This window comes from Sprattus sprattus, assembly GCF_963457725.1.
Source record: "Sprattus sprattus genome assembly, chromosome: 13".
NCBI classification, from domain to species: domain Eukaryota; kingdom Metazoa; phylum Chordata; class Actinopteri; order Clupeiformes; family Clupeidae; genus Sprattus; species Sprattus sprattus.
In genome coordinates, this window is record NC_137911.1 from 4,707,249 (window position 1) to 4,725,349 (window position 18,101).

Sequence of the window (18,101 nt, forward strand, 5' to 3'; positions counted from 1 at the left end):
TTGTGAGTTGGCTACATGCTTAGTGTTAGGAATCCTAACCTGCCTCTTAATGTAGAGGATTTATCTCAGACCGGTTTTGTGGAAGTGACAGCATTTTCTGACATAGAGTATTATGAATAAATATTATGTTCTCCAGGTTTCCGGGGCATAAGGCAGTATAGATAGACAGGTATAGGCAGCTCTGTTAAGTTTTGGTTATGTGAAATGACTGGTGCTCTCTCTTGTCCAAACATTGTGGCATGTATGAAATGTGGAACTGGAACACACACACATGAGGAAGAGAGAGGTGCTCTGACCTTCCTGAGTGCTCTCTCATCTCAGGACTGTCTGTAGGTATATTCTAAATTGTCTTTATTTCCTGCTTTCATAATTCATCACATGATATTTCAGTTCAAAGGGCCAGGCATGTAAAAGGACTGAGTCATGTGAGGTTGACCATGAAAGATGATCGGAGCCTAGGCCCATGTTTCTCTGGCTACTGAAAGTTAGACAAGTGTCAGGAATTTGCAGCATACATTTCATCAGACGGCATGGTCTTGACTGCATTCGGCTACTATAGTTAGCTATAGTGAACCAGGCCTAGTTGTCTGCAGAATGTCACCATCTAACAAAACAAAAAGAAGCTTCATAAGAGGGTGTAACACTGATGCTGTTTGCAACCATGGACCTGCAGTTTTTATTAGAGATAGTAAACCTGTTTCATTGTACTTTCTTGTTTATACTACAATTTTTATAATAAGATGGCTTGATTTAGAAGTATGAACCTGTCCAACTTGAACTGTCCAGCAGAGAAAGGAGCGTTTCATAAAGTTAATGGCTGCCACTGCGTCATCTAATCTAAGTGATAACTGCAGTAAAGTGCCCCTGAGGTCTCTGGCTGTTGCTGGGGATGTTGAATTCAGTGTTGGGTTTGCCGCCTTCCTCTTGTCTTTGCTGTGTTGATGGTGAGGCTGATGGTGAGGCTGATGGCAGCGCTTTCAAGTGCTGTTTATACGGAGTCTAGTTTTTCTGCGTCCGATCTGTCCATAATACAGATAGCCCTATCATTTAGACCAGGGTTTCTCAACCATGGGCCGTTTTTCCCCCATTGGTGGGCCACGGAGCGAGTAACTAATTTTAAATTGAGAACAATATTAATTAAGGACGTCAAAGTAAACGCGTACATCTATGATATTATTGTGGCCGAGATTAATGTGATACACATTTTTAATGCAGTTAACGCAACTTTGTTTACTTCCGGTGTCCGTTGACACGAAACCGGTGGTGCCTGCAGTCAGTTAGGCAGAAGCGACCGAGACGGTAGTGAAAGTTGGAGAGAGCTGAGGGATTGTTTGGCGAAAAAGTTTCTGTTTAAGTGTCATAATGACGGAACAATCGACAAATCTAAAGTTGTATGTAGCATTTGTCAAGCTGAATTTAGCTGTCACTGAAGCAACTCGTTTTTAAGTTATCACCTTAATGCAAAGCACCCGACAGAAAGCATTCCCAGGTTAGATGGTCGCCACCCACACTATTCTAACGATTTACCGTCGGGTGGCAACCTTGTGTTTCGCATATTCCTTGCTTGACGGCGAGAGAGCACGAAACATATACCATTAAACAACAGTGTCTAAAATACACGCTGTTTGAAGTGATTACTCGTAAATGTATAGGATTCGACGGACGTCAGTAACATTGCATTAGTGTTGTTTTTGTGCGTTATCATTGGAGTGGATATGCTTTTCTGTGGACAGTTACCAACTCACACGACTGCCCAGGAATGATTGGTGCTATTTATGTTGAGAATAGATTGCAGCCACAGATTTAATTCATTATTTAAATTATTCTAATCATTATATTGACCTATTTGAACCTATTTGTTTGCATGTCTGAAGCATCACTTATTTTAATTAGGCCTAGTTGAGTGGTCTTGATGGCATGTTCCATCACTTGTTTTGAGCACATGCTATCTTTTGGGTCCTGACTTGCTTGTTGTGCACAAAAAGGCCTAGGCATACTGCAATTCAGTTTTCTGTGAGTATTTATGTTGTTTTCAGATGCACAATACAATTTTTATGCAATATCTAGAGTTAGATTTTCTTTAATTTCTTTCTAGGCTTCCACCTGTGGCAGGGGCTGATGTTGCTTTTTCTCACACATAACAATCGCTTATTAATTAGAATTAATGGATTATAGATTCAATTAGCCTAATGGAATATAGATTTGCTAAAATAAGCGGGGTGTCTGTTGGGCCCTGACCTGTTACAAATACAAAAATTTGGGCCTCGGAGTCAAAAAGGTTGGGAACCCCTGATTAAGACAAACACTCTCTATCCGCACACGCGATCCGCAACGATCCGAATCGGGGGTAGAAAGTGAGTAGATTTGAAGTTGATTTAAGATTCGGTACAGGGGCTGGTGTTCGTCTGCACGGATTCACGCAACCTGATGACGTCATTGCCCCACGTGATTGCTTCCTGATCTCCAACCAATATATATAACACTTGTTCTCCCTCTACATCTCACTCGTGGTGGGTCTCGAATTCCCTCATTAATCCAGCCTACTGATTTTAGTTTAGCCTCCTATCTTGATCTAATTCTTTTTATTCAGACGTTACATTACTTTCATGACCACAAATATAAATTGGCCAGCGATTTAATTCGCTCTTTTCTTCATATATTAATGTAGAATGGTCAGAGCAAAGCCTCATGGGAAATGCTCAAGCTCAGCCTCTCAATAAAGCAAAGGCATTTAAACAACTCAGACATGTCATGTTGCACTGTTCCAAACTCTTTATTATCAATAGAAAATAAAATTCATTTTCGCATAACCTATAGTCTGCTCTGACAACAGCTTGTATTAACCACCATAATGTATTACTGTGCAGATTAAATGTAGGCTATGCGGTTAGGCTAAACATTGCTAATTGTAGCTTGTCTACTGGCTGCTTACCCGTGTCCTCCTGTCTTCTACGTTTTTTCACGGTTTTTCAGTTGTCTGTAGCACCGCTAAAGCGCCACCAACAGGCGTGGGGTGTTCATCCCAAACGGGTGTGTTAGTCTTTACGCAAATCTCTCGTTACCAGGCTCCATCCTTACGCAATTTAAAAGATTCGATTCGTGTGAAAAATTCAGTGAATCTAGGCCTCAGTTATAAACTTAGCAGCACTGTGCTGCACTTAAAGGTGCCATTAAGCTACTCAAACGGTCGCGTCGGGTGGTGGGCGGGTGGCCAGATAGTACGTACTAGTTAGCATTTGTGTCTCGTTATGGTGCTCCAACGGCCATGGGTGCTGAAAACAATTCACTGCCACAACAGCAGGCGGTGTAGAGGTTTACGTGCCGAAGATAAGCTAATTCGTCACGTTTTACTGCGATTGATATTGTTGGCCTTGCCTCACCACCATAAATGTACTTACTGCCACTGCTCAGATGCAGCAGGTGTCAGCAGAAACATGATAATCTAGCCTTGTCTAATGTTTTATGAAAGGGCAAACTTATCTCTATCATGGTGGGTATTTTTTGTGGGAGAAACAGTAGCAATCTACAACAAAATGATATGCTTATCTTACACTAAAGAAACTATTAAAAAAACGATTCAAATAAATGAATACGTTCTTATTTTCTTCGGTATTTTCGTCATATTCAGATTTTCAATGATGATTTCTAGGTAATTTTTGTGTTGTTGTCCAATGTCAAATCTCTATTTGATCATGTGACGAGACGATACGATGTGTAGCCTAATGTTTACGAAGGGGCAACTGCTATCGTGAATTATACAATAAACAAGTTGTGAAATGAAAGGAAAACACATCACAGTTAAAGTTGTATAGTTGTGAGAATTGATTGATTCACATAGATATGAATGGATAACATGCCTAACAAGTGGTTTTAAGTGGAGATTTTGAAAAATGATCACAACATATTGAAAAATCCCGTGCTTGCGTTGTATATGGACATGTTTATGTATGGTTCAAGTTTACAAGAAAAAAAGACACTTTTGGTAAGACACTTTTGTTGTGCCTCTTCTGGTGTAGCGTACAATGTGAGTTTTATTTGGGCATAGCAGATGCCTATCATGTGTAATGTGTAGGCTATTTCATTCCGTTCTTGCAATGTGAATAATTCAATTTCAATATGCTTATCTCCCTCTCGTGCATGGTTGTACTTTTAACGGGGCTTGTTTGTGTGAGCGAGTGCATGTAGTAGGCTGTCTGTTGATGCCAGAGTTTAAAAAAGCCAATCACGGCCAAGTAGTATCCGTCGCCATGAACGGACCGACAGATATCTTTGCGGGCTCTGGAGAGCACGGCGAGGGCGTTTCAGCTACCTGAAGGCGTTCCTTTGTGCCCAAAATCGTGTTGTACGGATAAGTCTAATCCGGCCTTAAGAGTCTGACCCCCACATATAGGGGAAAGTCATCAATGTCTCAGCGAGTCAGTTAGCATAGTACACTGAAACACTATGCAGGATTTGACCTGTTAAATACAGGGTTTTTCCTGCATAGAGAAAATTTCGGCGCGCGCCTAAGCCGTTTTCCCGTGCGCCTATGAAAAATCCCGAGCGCCTAAATAAAAAAAAAGAGTCTGCGATTTAAAAAAAAAAAAAAACAACTGTCATCCAATTCAGTTTAACGGTGTTTTGAGCCCTCACGTTGAATTCAAGACAGCAGCAGCAGATCCCGCCTCCCACCCCCTCAGCCAATCATTAAACAGAGGCTTCTTGCCAGTTTAGAGAAGATGTTAGTTAAAAATGTTGTCCGACCTATTAGCACCATAGACATCCTATTAGCACCCACGACCTATAAACACCTACGCGCTGGTACACGTTACTTAATATAGATTTCGGTGTCAATCAGGATAACGGATTTTAAACAATATACGCTCCAGCCCAAAAGGGGTATTTAAATTGTATGTGTGCAAAACATTACAGTTGTAGAACGTTATTAAGTGTACTAGACAGCCATTTATTTCTGTGTGTACAAACTGTCATGGAACGAACTGAGCGAATTCGATTTCGCAACGAGAACTTGTGAGGGTCATACAGTTTTCAACCGACACCGATACCTCTATCCCTCTTTAAATTGAGGTTTACCCGCTTATCACAGGGACGACAGCTGACGACCGAGTGAGGAGATGTTCACGAGAGATTACGGATTTTGATAGAGATCATACTTGGTCATATCGGTAATGTTTGGCTAATCTCTTGACACGTAGCCTACCACAGGTAAATCACGATTGGATCTTGATACACAATACCTCGTGTATCAGCTCATTTTGCGTGTTGGTCTACTACACAACGGGATAAAACCGAAAACATGTTTCAGTTGAAATCCAAACAAGTTACTTGTCGTAATCTAGACACCCATCGCTACTGAAATATTTAAAATTGATTGATTAAAGATTTTTCTATCTATCAAGGTTTATAACTGTTTGTCACCTTTTTAATAGCTTGGGTGTTAATAGTGTTTACTATAACATTAATAAGTGGTGTTAACATAACGTCACTTATTGTATGGCATAAATATTATTCTAAAACATATTCACTAGTTGTTTTAAGCAGATTTGTAAGCATATCATCACGTATGCAATGCATGTCAGCGAATATGTTCTGAATAGTAGCCTATGTTTCAAGTAGGCTACAGCCAAGCCCTCGTTCTGTTTTCATCAATAGTAATCGAGTTGATAAGTCTGATCTATACGCAACTGTGAGGTGCGCGAATGGACAGAGCGGCCAGCTGCCAATCACTTAATTACTCAACCTGCGTATGCAACCTGACTTCATCAGTCGGCGGTTTCAATATTTATGGCGCTCCATTTCTGACCACTGGTTAGTCCTAGATTCTATTGATATAGATTTCAGTAGTTTGCATATATATATGAGGTAAACCTTGATAATCTTTGAACCATACATGATAGCACCATGGGGCTTGGACTATTGTCAATGTATTAGCCTTTTGTTTATATTGATTTAAAGTGGAAGCAAAATGATAACCTCAAGCATATCCTCCATTATTTATGAAATGTAAGAAAAGGGAAAAAAAAGACTTTGATGTCTGCTAATACGGTGATAGATAAGACAGACTGTGCGCGCGCAGCGCGCAATTTTTTTTTTGGGGTGCACCGAAGAGCCATTTTGACCCAGGAAAAACCCTGAAATAGTTGTGGGATCATCACATTTATATTGATGATGTATGGTTCTGTGAATCACTGGCTGTGCTCTACCCTATGTAGTTATGTGGTCCGGGGTGGAACACCCCATGAGAATGTAAGAGAGGCTTTCACAGCACGGCATTGCCAACTGAATCACAAAGAAGAAACCAGTTTGCAGTTAGCAGGCTCTTTATCAGTGCAAACAGGGCTGCAAGGTTTTTCTATTCCTTTTAGGTAGTTAACTCAAGTTTATATTTAGTTAAGTGCAATTAGATAATCGGTTAGTAGCCTAGTAGACAAAGATAATGCAAGTAGGCTTCAAAGTTTATTCAAATACATCATTTATTCAAGTGGTGTAACTCAGGTTGAACACCTAGGCCAGGGTGGGCTATACTGTTGTCAAGAGGGCCCTATTTACTTTGATAAAATAAACCAGAGAGCCTCACATAGGATAATTGAAATTAAATATGAAACGTTAATTTGATCTACATTGCTGATTACTTTACAGTAACCTACTTGGAGGCCTAACATTTTATTATGGCTCATTTCAATCTGGTGTACTCTGAGGTTGCAATAAATAGATTCAATTTCATAAAACAATCCACTTCAATGCAGTGTCAACTTCTACATTACCCTGCTTCCTGTCAGGGCTGGACTGGGACAAAAAATCGGCCCGGGCATTTTGAACCAGACCGGCCCACTTAATTCGATAACACACCCTTTGGTCTCTCGAATGTCTACACACCAACCAGGCTTTTAGCTAGCAGGGCGTCTGCCCTATCGTCTACAAAAAAATAAGAAGAAATGGGACGCCCTACTTTTAGGCAGGACGGCCAAAAGACGCCCTATTTTTCTCCCGTTTTACCTGTTAACTTTCGCTGAATGTGATCAAAATTCACCGTTTCAGTCACTTCAGCGAAGTCTAGAATCATATGCCCTGCCAATTAGAAAATAGCATTGCTGTATTCCCGCTACAACAACGTTACATCATGATTCCAACGAAACATTGATTCATGGGCTCGCAGAAGCTACAGAAGACAGCTGTCTCACCGCACGTCACTGAACCTACTACTTTATGAGTTCAACAAGAGTTTGTGTGTTAAGGTGGTGGTCTTAATTAATCTAAATTCAATACAATACAATACAATATATATTGTACAATATATATCCTTTTTTGGAACCAGAAAATAGCGACTGAAGAACCCCCTGTTCTCGTCTACGAGAGGTACAGACTGTATTGCTCCCTTTCCTAGAAGGGAGTCTATTTCCTCCTGTAGTAAACGCGCTTGATGAGGTGGCACTAACGTTTGTACCACGCCCCTGAACTTCGGGGGGCAAACTGGAGCGTATAACGGGCTATCATAATTCGCTATCTGGACAAATTGGCATATTTTCATAGGGTTTGGGAATACTGGGCTTTCGGAACATTGACATGGCACCGCGCACCAATAGGCTAAGGGGCTTGCCCACCACTCAAACACACAACATAGAGTGTAGGCTAACGGCTGGCTGTTTCAGAGTAGAGTAGGCTGAGGGCTAGCAACAGCTACAGACTTGTCTTGTATTTACAATGCAAACGAACTTGGCCATAGAACATAGGTCCTAAGTCAAACATATTTTAGAGACGTTTGAATTCATGATCAGTAAGCTTACCGTAGGTCGTTGTATCGTATCTCCCTGGCTGTCGCCACCAGTAGGCCTATCACTTTCATCCACGGTACCTGATGATGGCCCTGCCGTGGCAAACATTTCCGATATTTTGGCACATTTGGCAGTGTAGGCTTGAAAAGCAAGCCTCTTCTTATCTCGCAGTTTCTCCGCACCCTCTTTTCGCTTTCTCTCCATTTTGGACTGGAGGATTCTAACGAAACGTGCGTTTCTGTGCACCGCCCAAGCCAAAGGTAGAAGGTGTTTGGTGATATGATTGGACGAGCCCCTTGTCACTAAAGAAGACAGCCAATGGGCCGCAGACTAGCATGCGCTTGTCAAGCATGTCAAGGCCATGGGCCACGCTGAGTTTGTTTCCCGTCCTAATGCATTATGTAGGCAGGTCCAAACCGAAAGGGGTTGGTGTTGGGTCAGCCCAGGGGATGTGATTGGGCCAGCCCAGTGTCAATAGGGCCGCTCATGAACTACTTTCGTGGGCCAGCCGGTCAGACCATTATATGGGAAAAAAAAATTCTAAAAAAAAAAAAAAAAAAAAAAAAATGTTTTTTAAATAATAAATTCGGGACTCTCGGCCCATATTGCACCTCGGCCCACCGGGAAAACGCCCGGTATGCCAGATTGCCAGTCCAGCCCTGCTTCCTGTTAACTGTCTAAGATTTACCACTGCAAATCTCTCTTACATTTAAGCAATAAGGTTCGAGAGGCAGTACGGTATCGTCAATAATGTACTTGTTCGAGGGAGTTGTTAGGCCCGACGCGCAGCGGAGGGCCGGCAAACCCTCGAACAAGTACATTATTGACGATACCGTACTGACTCGAGTACCTTATTGCTTTTATAACACGGTTGCCAGCGACTCCAAAATATTAAGTACAATTAAAGTAAACAGTAAGCTGCCTTTCAGGACAAAAAAAGTTGTAGACACCAAACGTTGTGTATCGCATTTCAGTAGCCAAGAGAAAATAGTCCCCCTTTGTGTGGCTGTTGCTATGCGACAGACAAATAGCATTGGGAATTTAACGTCTGTTAGACCTAGCACAAAAGCTACGTGTGTTTCAAATGGGTTTTTGGTCTAAGCGCTAAAAGTCAACTACAAATAATATTCGAGACTTTCAGTAAAGACTTTCAATACTCTGCAACATTCGCGTAGCACAGAAACAACTAACAGAGTCAATTTAGACATATAAAAAGTCGTGTAGATAGCTTAATTCACATGAAACACTCCCCACTACATTAGCCACAACACGCCGCCATCTTGGATAGATATTTCCTTTTGAGTGCGTACTGATATGGAACGCTCAGGTAGATGAAAACAGGTCGTACAGTTACTATACCGTAGAATATAGCACACCCCGGAACTAACTCTCAGAATGGTGGATTCCATCTACCCGTGTTATAATTCCATCTACCCGTGTTATAAAGAGATGATAATGCATGGTGTGTATAATGTCATTCAGCACTTTCATTCAGCACTGCCACAGACCTGCATCACTGAATGACAATACACTTAGTCTAGTGTCTGCCTACTGAGCATATTGATGATGTTACTGTTGAACCCATACTTAGATACCGATAGTGAGATGTCCATTCTTTATTGAACACTCGACTTTCAGAGCCTTACGTTATGAGTCTGGCTCTTGAGGATTGTGATGAAGTTAATTTGAGGCCTTTAGCCCAACTGTAGACATTAATAGCAGTACATACTTGTCATTTGGTTAAAGATGCATAACGCAGCGTTTGTTTGGTAGTTTTCCCTCAAAGATGTTGCAGGCCAGGCTGAAATGGTATGCAGGTCGGTTCCGGGCCATGTGTTGCTCATGCGTTACCCTGGCTAATCAATAGAGGTCCAGTCAAATGTTTCCAGAAGTTAAATGTATCCAGCACTACAGATCAGTGGTCCAAGAGTAAAGGCTGAAGGATGCTTCTGATTTCGTTTTCATCTTTTTTACACCGTTTGTTTAGTTGAGTATCAGAACAAGAGTTCTACAAAGTGAAAATGCTCACCTTGACACTGTGACTAAAATTAGAATATTTCAGTAAAACAGTCATAGTGGCCATTTAGTTTTCCAATGCAGTGAGAATAACATGAAATTGAAATGCCAGAGAAGGGCATTTTTGTCTTACTTAGCATCAGAAATATTTCTGAATTGTAATGGATTTCGAGTGTCCCTTCTGTAGGGCAGCTTTTCTACTTTTACTAAAATACAAAGCAGTCGAGCAACTTATTTTTCAATTTTTAAGAAAAGATAAGCTTGTGAGAATTAGGTATACATTTCTTGCATTACTTGTGTTAACCATGCAATGAGCAATCACATAGGAAAAAAACATCCTGCAACCTGTGTCTTGCTGAGACATGTAATGTTCTACCATCACATGTCAACAATGGTTTTCAGAAATGTGACGACTTTGTGAATGTTTACAGTTGAACCAATTAAAGCAGACAGTGTCATAACATTAATGTGTTGTGCACCTTTTTCTTAAACAGTTCTTAAATGTCTTTATTCAAAGCCTCGTTGTTGTTTATTAAGTTTCAGTGGCTGATGTTCAGTGTGTATGTGTTCCCTTTTCTCTGTTTCAGTTCTACAAGCATGTGGTCCAGAGTGTGGAGAAGTTCATTCAGAAGGTGAGTCTACTCCTCTGAAATATGGCACTATTTCACACTCTCCGCATATTGGAATCAGAGGCTTAGATGTTCTTTGACTGTCATAGATTGCCACTTGATGTTGAATGAGAAGCCTTTGTCTTTGTTGACCACCCCATCTCTGACATGGTCTCCCTCTACTGTATTTCAGTGCAAGCCTGAATACAAAGTGGCAGGGTTGTACGTCATGGACTCCATTGTGCGGCAGTCACGGCACCAGTTCGGGCAGGATAAAGATGTGTTTGCGCCTCGGTTCAGCAAGAACATCATCGGAACCTTTCAAAACCTCTACCGATGTCCGTCTGATGACAAAGTAGGTTCTCATCCTACCATGATCCAAACAATCTTTTACAAATGAACAGAATTGTTGTAAGGTCAAACTATTTCTCCAGTCATTACATGGAGCCTGTTTCCTTTATCTGTGCTGGATAGTAACTTTTTAAGGAAGTTGTGTTTGTTGGTTTCTTACATAATTGAAGCACTCCAGTAGTTAGTAATGCTATGATGCTATATCTGAGTAGTAGCCATTACAGGAAATAATGAATGATCTTGCTGATTCTCCACTCTCTCCTTCCCCTCTCCCTGTGTGTATGTGCTGCTACTCATGCAGAGTAAGATTGTTAGGGTCCTTAACCTGTGGCAGAAGAACATGGTCTTCAAAAGTGACATCATCCAGCCACTGCTGGACATGGCGGCTGGACTGCCACCCCCTAGTGTCACCCCCGTCACATCCAGCTCTTCTGCTCCTGTCAACAACGCTACTCCTGGTAGGTTCACTTGCAGAATCACACACACACGCACACGCACACACACACGCACACACACACACGCACACACACACACACACGCACACACACACACCACACACACACACCACACACACACACCACACACACACACCACACACACACAGACACACACACCACAACACCACCACTGCTGCGACCCCTTCTGAGAGGTTTTCATAGGTTTCCACGTGGAATCAACCATGGCAAAGTGTCAGTGCTATTATTGAAACCTGCCCTTGAAATGCTGGCAATTTCTGCAACCCTGTGTCCAGGTATCTAGTGCTTAAGTGCAGCCTCACCCCTTCTTCCTGCCCTTCGTAAGCAGTTAACAGGGTCACATTGACAACTACAGCTGTCAGTGGGGTCACACGCACATCAAGTTGGTTTACAGTGCCACCTTGTGGTGAATTGGAAATAGGATTTTTCTTGAGAACAGCTTGTAATCATATCTTCTCCTTTCCTTCTTTAGGCACTCCTGCCACTCCAGCAACCCCTGCTAACATAGTGCAGAGTCTGCCAGACTGGGCAGCACAGATCTCCAACACAGATACGGTGGCTGCAGTGGCTCAAATTCTCCAGAGCCCTCAGGGCCAGCAGGTGAGACCACACTCTGTTGTAGTCTGCATGGCACAGATTTGGTCCTCTTTTGGTTAACAGTTACAAAACATTACACTGAAGATGTAGAGTCAATAATCAAAATATATAAATACATGCTCTTACAAAGAAATGACACTAGTATTTGATTTAGCATAAAATGGTAAAGGAAATGGTAAGAGTTGTTTATGAACCTTTTGTTCCCGCTAATGCCCTGATAATATTATCTTTTGTGTAGCTTCAGCAGCTAGTGCAGAGCCTGCAGATGCAGCAGCAGAAGCCCCAGCCGTCTCTCCTGCAGGCCCTGGACGCAGGCCTGGTGGTCCAGCTCCAGGCCCTCACCGCCCAGCTCACGGCTGCAGCCACAGCCAACACACTCAACCCACTGGAGCAGAGGGTGTCTTCATTCAACAAGGTGAGACAGAGAGGGAGGATATGTGTGACTCGAGAGACAGAGAAGGACCGGGATGAATACCATGAATTTACCATATGGGGACTGGCCAAGGGGGCATGTCAACCATTATGAATACATTTATGTGATGCATTATTGATGAAATGCTCAGGAGAAGCTCGAGTCTTCTGTGTGTGATATCCTTACATACATATTTTAAACGGAACAGAGGCCCCCGTCCATATATTCAGCTTTATCAGGGGTCATCCATGCTGAGGGAACTATGTGTTTCAAAGGCTTTGAGGTGATTCTGCAGTTTTCCTAAAAGCCCAGGATTTTGACCAGTTTGTAACTTTGTGGATCTCTCTTCAGAAACTGTTGGGGCAATTTGACTTCGGCAATGACGCTGAACGGCAAGAGGAGACGAAAAAGGAAACGGCACAGCCTCAACTGTGAGTGCTGTTATCTTTTTTTTTATGCTTTCTTAGCGCTTTGGCGCCCTGCACACTGACATTCCTTTGCAGACCTGTGAATTTATTTGAAGTTGGACTTAGTGTATAGTATTCTGTCTCTTTCCTCTCTAACTCCTCTTTCTTTCCTTCTTTCCACCTCTTGTGCTTTGGCTCTATGTACAGGCCCATGGTGTCTGAGTCCCTCAACAGCTCCATCTTTCATCAGTTGGCTGAGCAGCTGCAGCAGCAGAACCTGGAGCAGTTCCAGAAGCAGCTGATGGAACACCAGCAGCACCAGCAGCACCAGCAGAAGGTGCATATGCATCACACACCTCAAAGAAAAACACAATTAGGAAATGGCTCTGTGTATGAATATGTTCATTTACATTGCCCTCAGATCTCATCCCCTTAAAATATTTGATTTATGTTGTTGTTATTGTTGTGTGAACAGGCAATGTCTATGGAGAGTCAAGAAGCCATGTATGGCTCAGAGAATACCTCCACTCCGACACAGGGCAGTAGCCAGCACCAGATCCAGGAGATGGACTCCAAGATAGACGACTCCATTGATAACCAACAACAGGCATGCTGACCTTTTCTCTTTGCTTTTCACTCCAGTTATTGGGAGGCTAAGAGCTTGTCTTCCCCATGCCATGAGGTTATGAACCAGATAAAAGTGTTTCTGTCTGCTCAGTGTGCTTGTTAAAGGGGATGTCTGCTCACTGTGGTTAATGGGGATGTTTGTGTCTGTAGGACATGGAGCTAGATGAGGGGCAAGACACTATGGATGAGGACATGTTTGAGGCAGATGACAAGAAGACCAGTGGCACGCGCTCCAGATCACGCTCTAGATCTCGCTCCAGGTGAGGATCAATTTGTGATCAATTATGGTGAACACAGTGGCTACTGTGCTGAGAAGTATCCACTGAATCCTTTTTTTACTTGGTAATGATACGAACAGAAGAAAAATGATTTCTCTAGCGCCATAATTACCAGCCATTTATATGCATTGTGATGTCCCTTATGTGTGTTGCCTTTATGGGATGTAAATGGGATACACACACTGAGTCGTAGTCTCTCAACCAGGTCTCCCCGCAAGAGACGTTCACGCTCACGCTCTGGCTCTCGGAAGCGAAAGCACCGCAAGCGCTCTCGCTCACGGTCCCGGGACCGCAAGAGGAAGTCGTCACGCTCCTACTCCAGTGAGCGGCGTGCCCGGGAGCGAGAAAAAGAGCGCCAAAAGAAGGGACTCCCTCCCATACGCTCCAAATTTCTCAGTGGTAGGTTCACCTCATCACAGTCAGAAGAACTACATTTACATTTCTGTGTGGAGTTTTCTTTGTATCACACAAACAAGGTCTCTAATATGGTCAAGAATACTTGAAAGGATGCTTCTGATAAGCCCTGAAGCACACTGTCTATTGGACCTTTTCCAGAGTCTCTGTGACCTTTGGGTTCTCCAAACATGTCTATTGTTGTTTGAAGCCACTGTGCTTACTCCAAACATTTCCTCAACATGTCCGGCTGTGTTTATGTGCCTTTGCCCCTAATAATGACAACCTCTCTCCCCAGTGTGCAGCACCACTCTCTGGGTGGGCCAGGTGGACAAGAAGGCCACCCAGCAAGACCTCACCAACCTGTTTGAGGAGTTTGGCCAAATCGAATCCATCAATGTGAGTGCTCAGTCCTGACCCTCTTCCTAGTGGAAGGGACTACATGTCACACCATCCATCTAACCCTGTGCCATGTCCTGTATGACCCCGCTGTCAAGCTTGTACAAATCACAATTGCCCTTTTCCGATTCAGTCACTGCTTCTTCCCTCCACATTTGAAAGCAGTCTCAAGCAGTCTGTCCAAGCACTGTTTTCTTGGCCTTTAGTAGCGCGGAGACAGCAGGCATAAGGCTCTCGGTTCTTTGACAGATGTGTTTTTCTATCAGTTTGACGCTCGCCGGCTCATGTTTCTATCCGGATGTGTTGACAGATGATTCCTCCCAGGGGCTGTGCCTACATCTGCATGGTGCACAGACAAGACGCATACCGCGCCCGAGCCAAGCTCAGCACCGGCTCCTACAAGATCGGCTCCAAGGTCATCAAGGTACAAACAGCTTGTCATCTAGTGGATGTCATTTGAAATGGTCATAGGTTGAACTGTGTCCTCAACATGTCCTCATCAATGTCAATCCTTGCCTGTCGGACAATTTTGTGTTTGTATCCAACTAATGCTCTCTGCCTGTGATTGTTAAAAGAATGAATCATCCAATTCTGTTCCTTTTCATGTCAGATTGCATGGGCACTGAATAAGGGTGTGAAGCAGGAGTATAAACAGTTCTGGGATGTGGACCTTGGTGTTACCTACATCCCTTGGGAGAAAGTCAAGCTTGATGACCTGGAAGACTTTGCCGAAGGAGGAATGATTGATCAGGAGACGATTAACGGTGGTAAGGCAAATGCATAGTTCTGCATGTTTTTGTAATGACTGGGTTTTGAAACATGGACTTAAAGTGAGCTTATAACACTCAAATAGGCCAGGCACATTTCATACTGTGTGGCCGTTAGCTCTGGCGATCACCATGAGAATGTACTGACTGCTGTTCTAACTGCAGACTGGGAAGCTCAGAAGCTGAACGCAGAAGCTGCCAAGGAGACGCAGAGCCAGGCTGCTGCTGCTGCCGCCGAGGCCACTGCCAACGCCGTCAGTAATGCCCACGCCCAGAGCGAGGCATACGCCCAGAGCGAGGCCTATACCCAGCCTGTCACTATGATGCCTGTACAGGTGTGTATGTATGTGTGTTTGTGCATGAACTCGTGTGCATTTGTGTTCTAATATGAGGAAGTCAGAGCAAAAACAGAACGTGTTGTGGTCATGGTTTTTTTAAGCCCTCCTTCTCTGCCAGTGATGTGAAACCAAACACCACAGCATGCACTTCCTGCCGCAAACGTCCCCCACTCCAATCCTAATTGCCCCCGGTCTCCAAACACCCACATACGCAATCATCACATCGGGGTGTTTTGCCGCAAAAACCAGGAGGTGTCCTCACTGTGTTCGTATGAGACGTATAAGCAGTTCTCTGCATGCGTGTTTTGAGTGTTTAGACGGCTGCTGAAGCTCTTGGGCCTCTGAGCCCCCCCCCACCCCCCCAGACTCACAGACTGCTCTGTTTGTTTGGCTCCCCAACTCTGATTACCCAGAGTAGATTATCTTGCCACCTTGGTCTGTTTACTCATGTCCTACTTGGCGTTTGGTAAAATGTACATAAAGGAGCATAATCCCTGCTGGGCAGTCAGAGGTCCCGCTGTTGATTACAGGCAAGACAAACCCTTGAGAATGAGGCTTTTCAGCAGCATAAATAAAGCGGAGGATAAATAAATAGGACTCTTGTGTTTCTGTTCCAGATCCCTGTGGCTCAGTCTGCTGTCCCTGCGGTAGGCCTGGTACCACCTTCGTTTCCAGTTACCATGGCAATGCCCCCTCCTGGCTTCGGCCCCCCTCCTCCTTTCCTGAGGGCAAGCTTCAACGCCTCTCAGCCTCCACCAGGTGGGCATCAGTTTCTGTTTCTGCTGTTGTTACTCGCTGTGCTGGAAGTCAGGTCCTTAATTCTGATTTGTCTTGTCTTCACAGGATTCATGCCTCCAGGAGTCGCTCAGACCACTGTTGGAACTGGTCACCCATCCGCGGCATGTATGTCTATCTTATCATAATGTCTCAGTACTCATTAAAGACTTGTTCTTTTTATCTGACATTGATTAGTCACGATCAAAAACTGCAATAATGCATCCTCACCATCATATTAATGCATCTTCACCATCACAGAAATGCATCCTCACAATCACATTAATGCATCTTCACCATCACATAATTTCACTTTGAGTTAGAAGCAAAGATGCACAGGGATGTTCCTCTGTTGCTTGGCCTCAAGCCTGTCCAGCTCACATATCCAATGGAAATGTCTTGAATACTTTATTCTCTCTCTTGCAGCGCTAGTGCAGCCCTGGGAGAGCGCTAAGGACCAGGAGAGCAGTCAGGACTCTCCGTACGGAGCTATGCTCCCCCAGGCTGCCTTCTTGCCTCAGGCTATGCCTGGAGCCTACAACCCCGTGGGAGTCCAGCAGCAACTCCAGCAACAGCAGCATCAGCAGCAGCAGCAGCATCATCATCAGCAGGGAGGCATGGAGAAAGGGCAGCAGCCTGCAGATGGCATGGACCTCTCGAATGCAGAGATCACACTGCAAGGTCAGAGGGGAACCATGTTGTGGATCATGACGTAGTTAAGACGTTGCTTTTACACGAGCAAACATGTAGCATGTAGAAGAGAATGGAAGTTCATAGATATTAATATGTCTATTTTATTGAATGGAGATGTCAGAATCAAATCTGCGGATAGGACATAAGTAAACCTTGTGGAAATGAGGGCGCTGTAGGAATCATCATTTGTCATTAGTTTGAAGTTTATTTAACACTTCTGTCCGCTTTTGCAGGTATGCAGAACGCTGTGCGCAGTGGCATGGGTTTGCTGGGTATGCACCCGTCTGCACCTCTTGCCCACCAGCTGGCAGGCCAGAGAATGCCTGGCCTCATGCCCTTGGAGCTGCGGCCCAATCTCCTACAGGGTGCCAATGCCCGCTTCCCCCTGCTCATGCAACAAGGCCTTTCCCACCAAGCCAGCCTGCTGGATGCCTCCCTCCAGGCACAGGCACAGGCACAGGCACAGGCCCAAGCCCGCCTTCGAGGCCCCTTCCAGCAGATGGAGGCCTTCAACAGGGCATCCAACCCCCCATCTGCTGGTCCAGAAAAGCCTGAGGAGGAGCCCCCAAGCAGAGCAGAGGTCAGTGCGAATCAGGATGGAGACCAGGACTACCGTTTCCCCCCACCAGAGAAGAAACAGAGCACCGGCCTGCTGAGGACCCCTCCACCCGAGATGAGGGAGTCCTCCAACAGACCCGGACTCTTAGAGAGACCCCCACGCCCCTCGCTACTAGGGGACGGTCGCAAGGAACCCCTTCCCGCAGGCTTTCGAGGTGAGAGCCGATGGGGTCCGCCCAGAGGAGACTTTGATGAGCGGGACATGCGAGGGGTTACGACGGGGGCCTCCAAGGGTTTCCAGGAGGAGCGGCCAATGGCCAACTTTCCGAACCGCTTTGAGATGCGCAGTGGAGGAGCAACAGGAGCCTCACCAGCCGCAGCAGGAGGTGATGGAGGGGTAGGAGCTACAGCAGGAGGTCCAGCCTGGAATAGAGGAGGCGGAGGAGGTGGTGGAGGTGGAGTAGGAGGTGATAGTGGGGCAGGAGCTGCAGCAGGAGGTCCAGCCTGGAATAGAGGAGGCGGAGGAGGTGGTGGAGGTGGAGTAGGAGGTGATAGTGGGGCAGGAGCTGCAGCAGGAGGTCCAGCCTGGAATAGAGGAGGCGGAGGAGGAGTAGGCGGAGGAGGAGGAGTAGGCG

At 44.6% G+C, this 18,101-nt stretch overlaps 1 protein-coding gene across 1 annotated transcript in view; it reads left to right on the plus strand.

The window, feature by feature from the left end:
- Positions 1-18,101, plus strand: part of scaf8 (SR-related CTD-associated factor 8) — a 37,647-nt gene that overhangs the window by 17,530 nt on the left and 2,016 nt on the right. Inside the window, exons 3-21 of the mRNA XM_080850131.1 lie at positions 10,376-10,420; positions 10,590-10,751; positions 11,049-11,205; positions 11,696-11,823; positions 12,059-12,235; positions 12,584-12,663; positions 12,847-12,976; positions 13,115-13,246; positions 13,417-13,526; positions 13,750-13,943; positions 14,236-14,336; positions 14,647-14,760; positions 14,947-15,103; positions 15,269-15,438; positions 16,059-16,200; positions 16,285-16,344; positions 16,642-16,896; positions 17,142-17,852; positions 17,958-17,996. Coding sequence (XP_080706257.1) covers positions 10,376-10,420; positions 10,590-10,751; positions 11,049-11,205; positions 11,696-11,823; positions 12,059-12,235; positions 12,584-12,663; positions 12,847-12,976; positions 13,115-13,246; positions 13,417-13,526; positions 13,750-13,943; positions 14,236-14,336; positions 14,647-14,760; positions 14,947-15,103; positions 15,269-15,438; positions 16,059-16,200; positions 16,285-16,344; positions 16,642-16,896; positions 17,142-17,852; positions 17,958-17,996 — 3,064 coding nt within the window. The remainder of the gene's footprint in view (positions 1-10,375; positions 10,421-10,589; positions 10,752-11,048; positions 11,206-11,695; positions 11,824-12,058; positions 12,236-12,583; positions 12,664-12,846; positions 12,977-13,114; positions 13,247-13,416; positions 13,527-13,749; positions 13,944-14,235; positions 14,337-14,646; positions 14,761-14,946; positions 15,104-15,268; positions 15,439-16,058; positions 16,201-16,284; positions 16,345-16,641; positions 16,897-17,141; positions 17,853-17,957; positions 17,997-18,101) is intronic.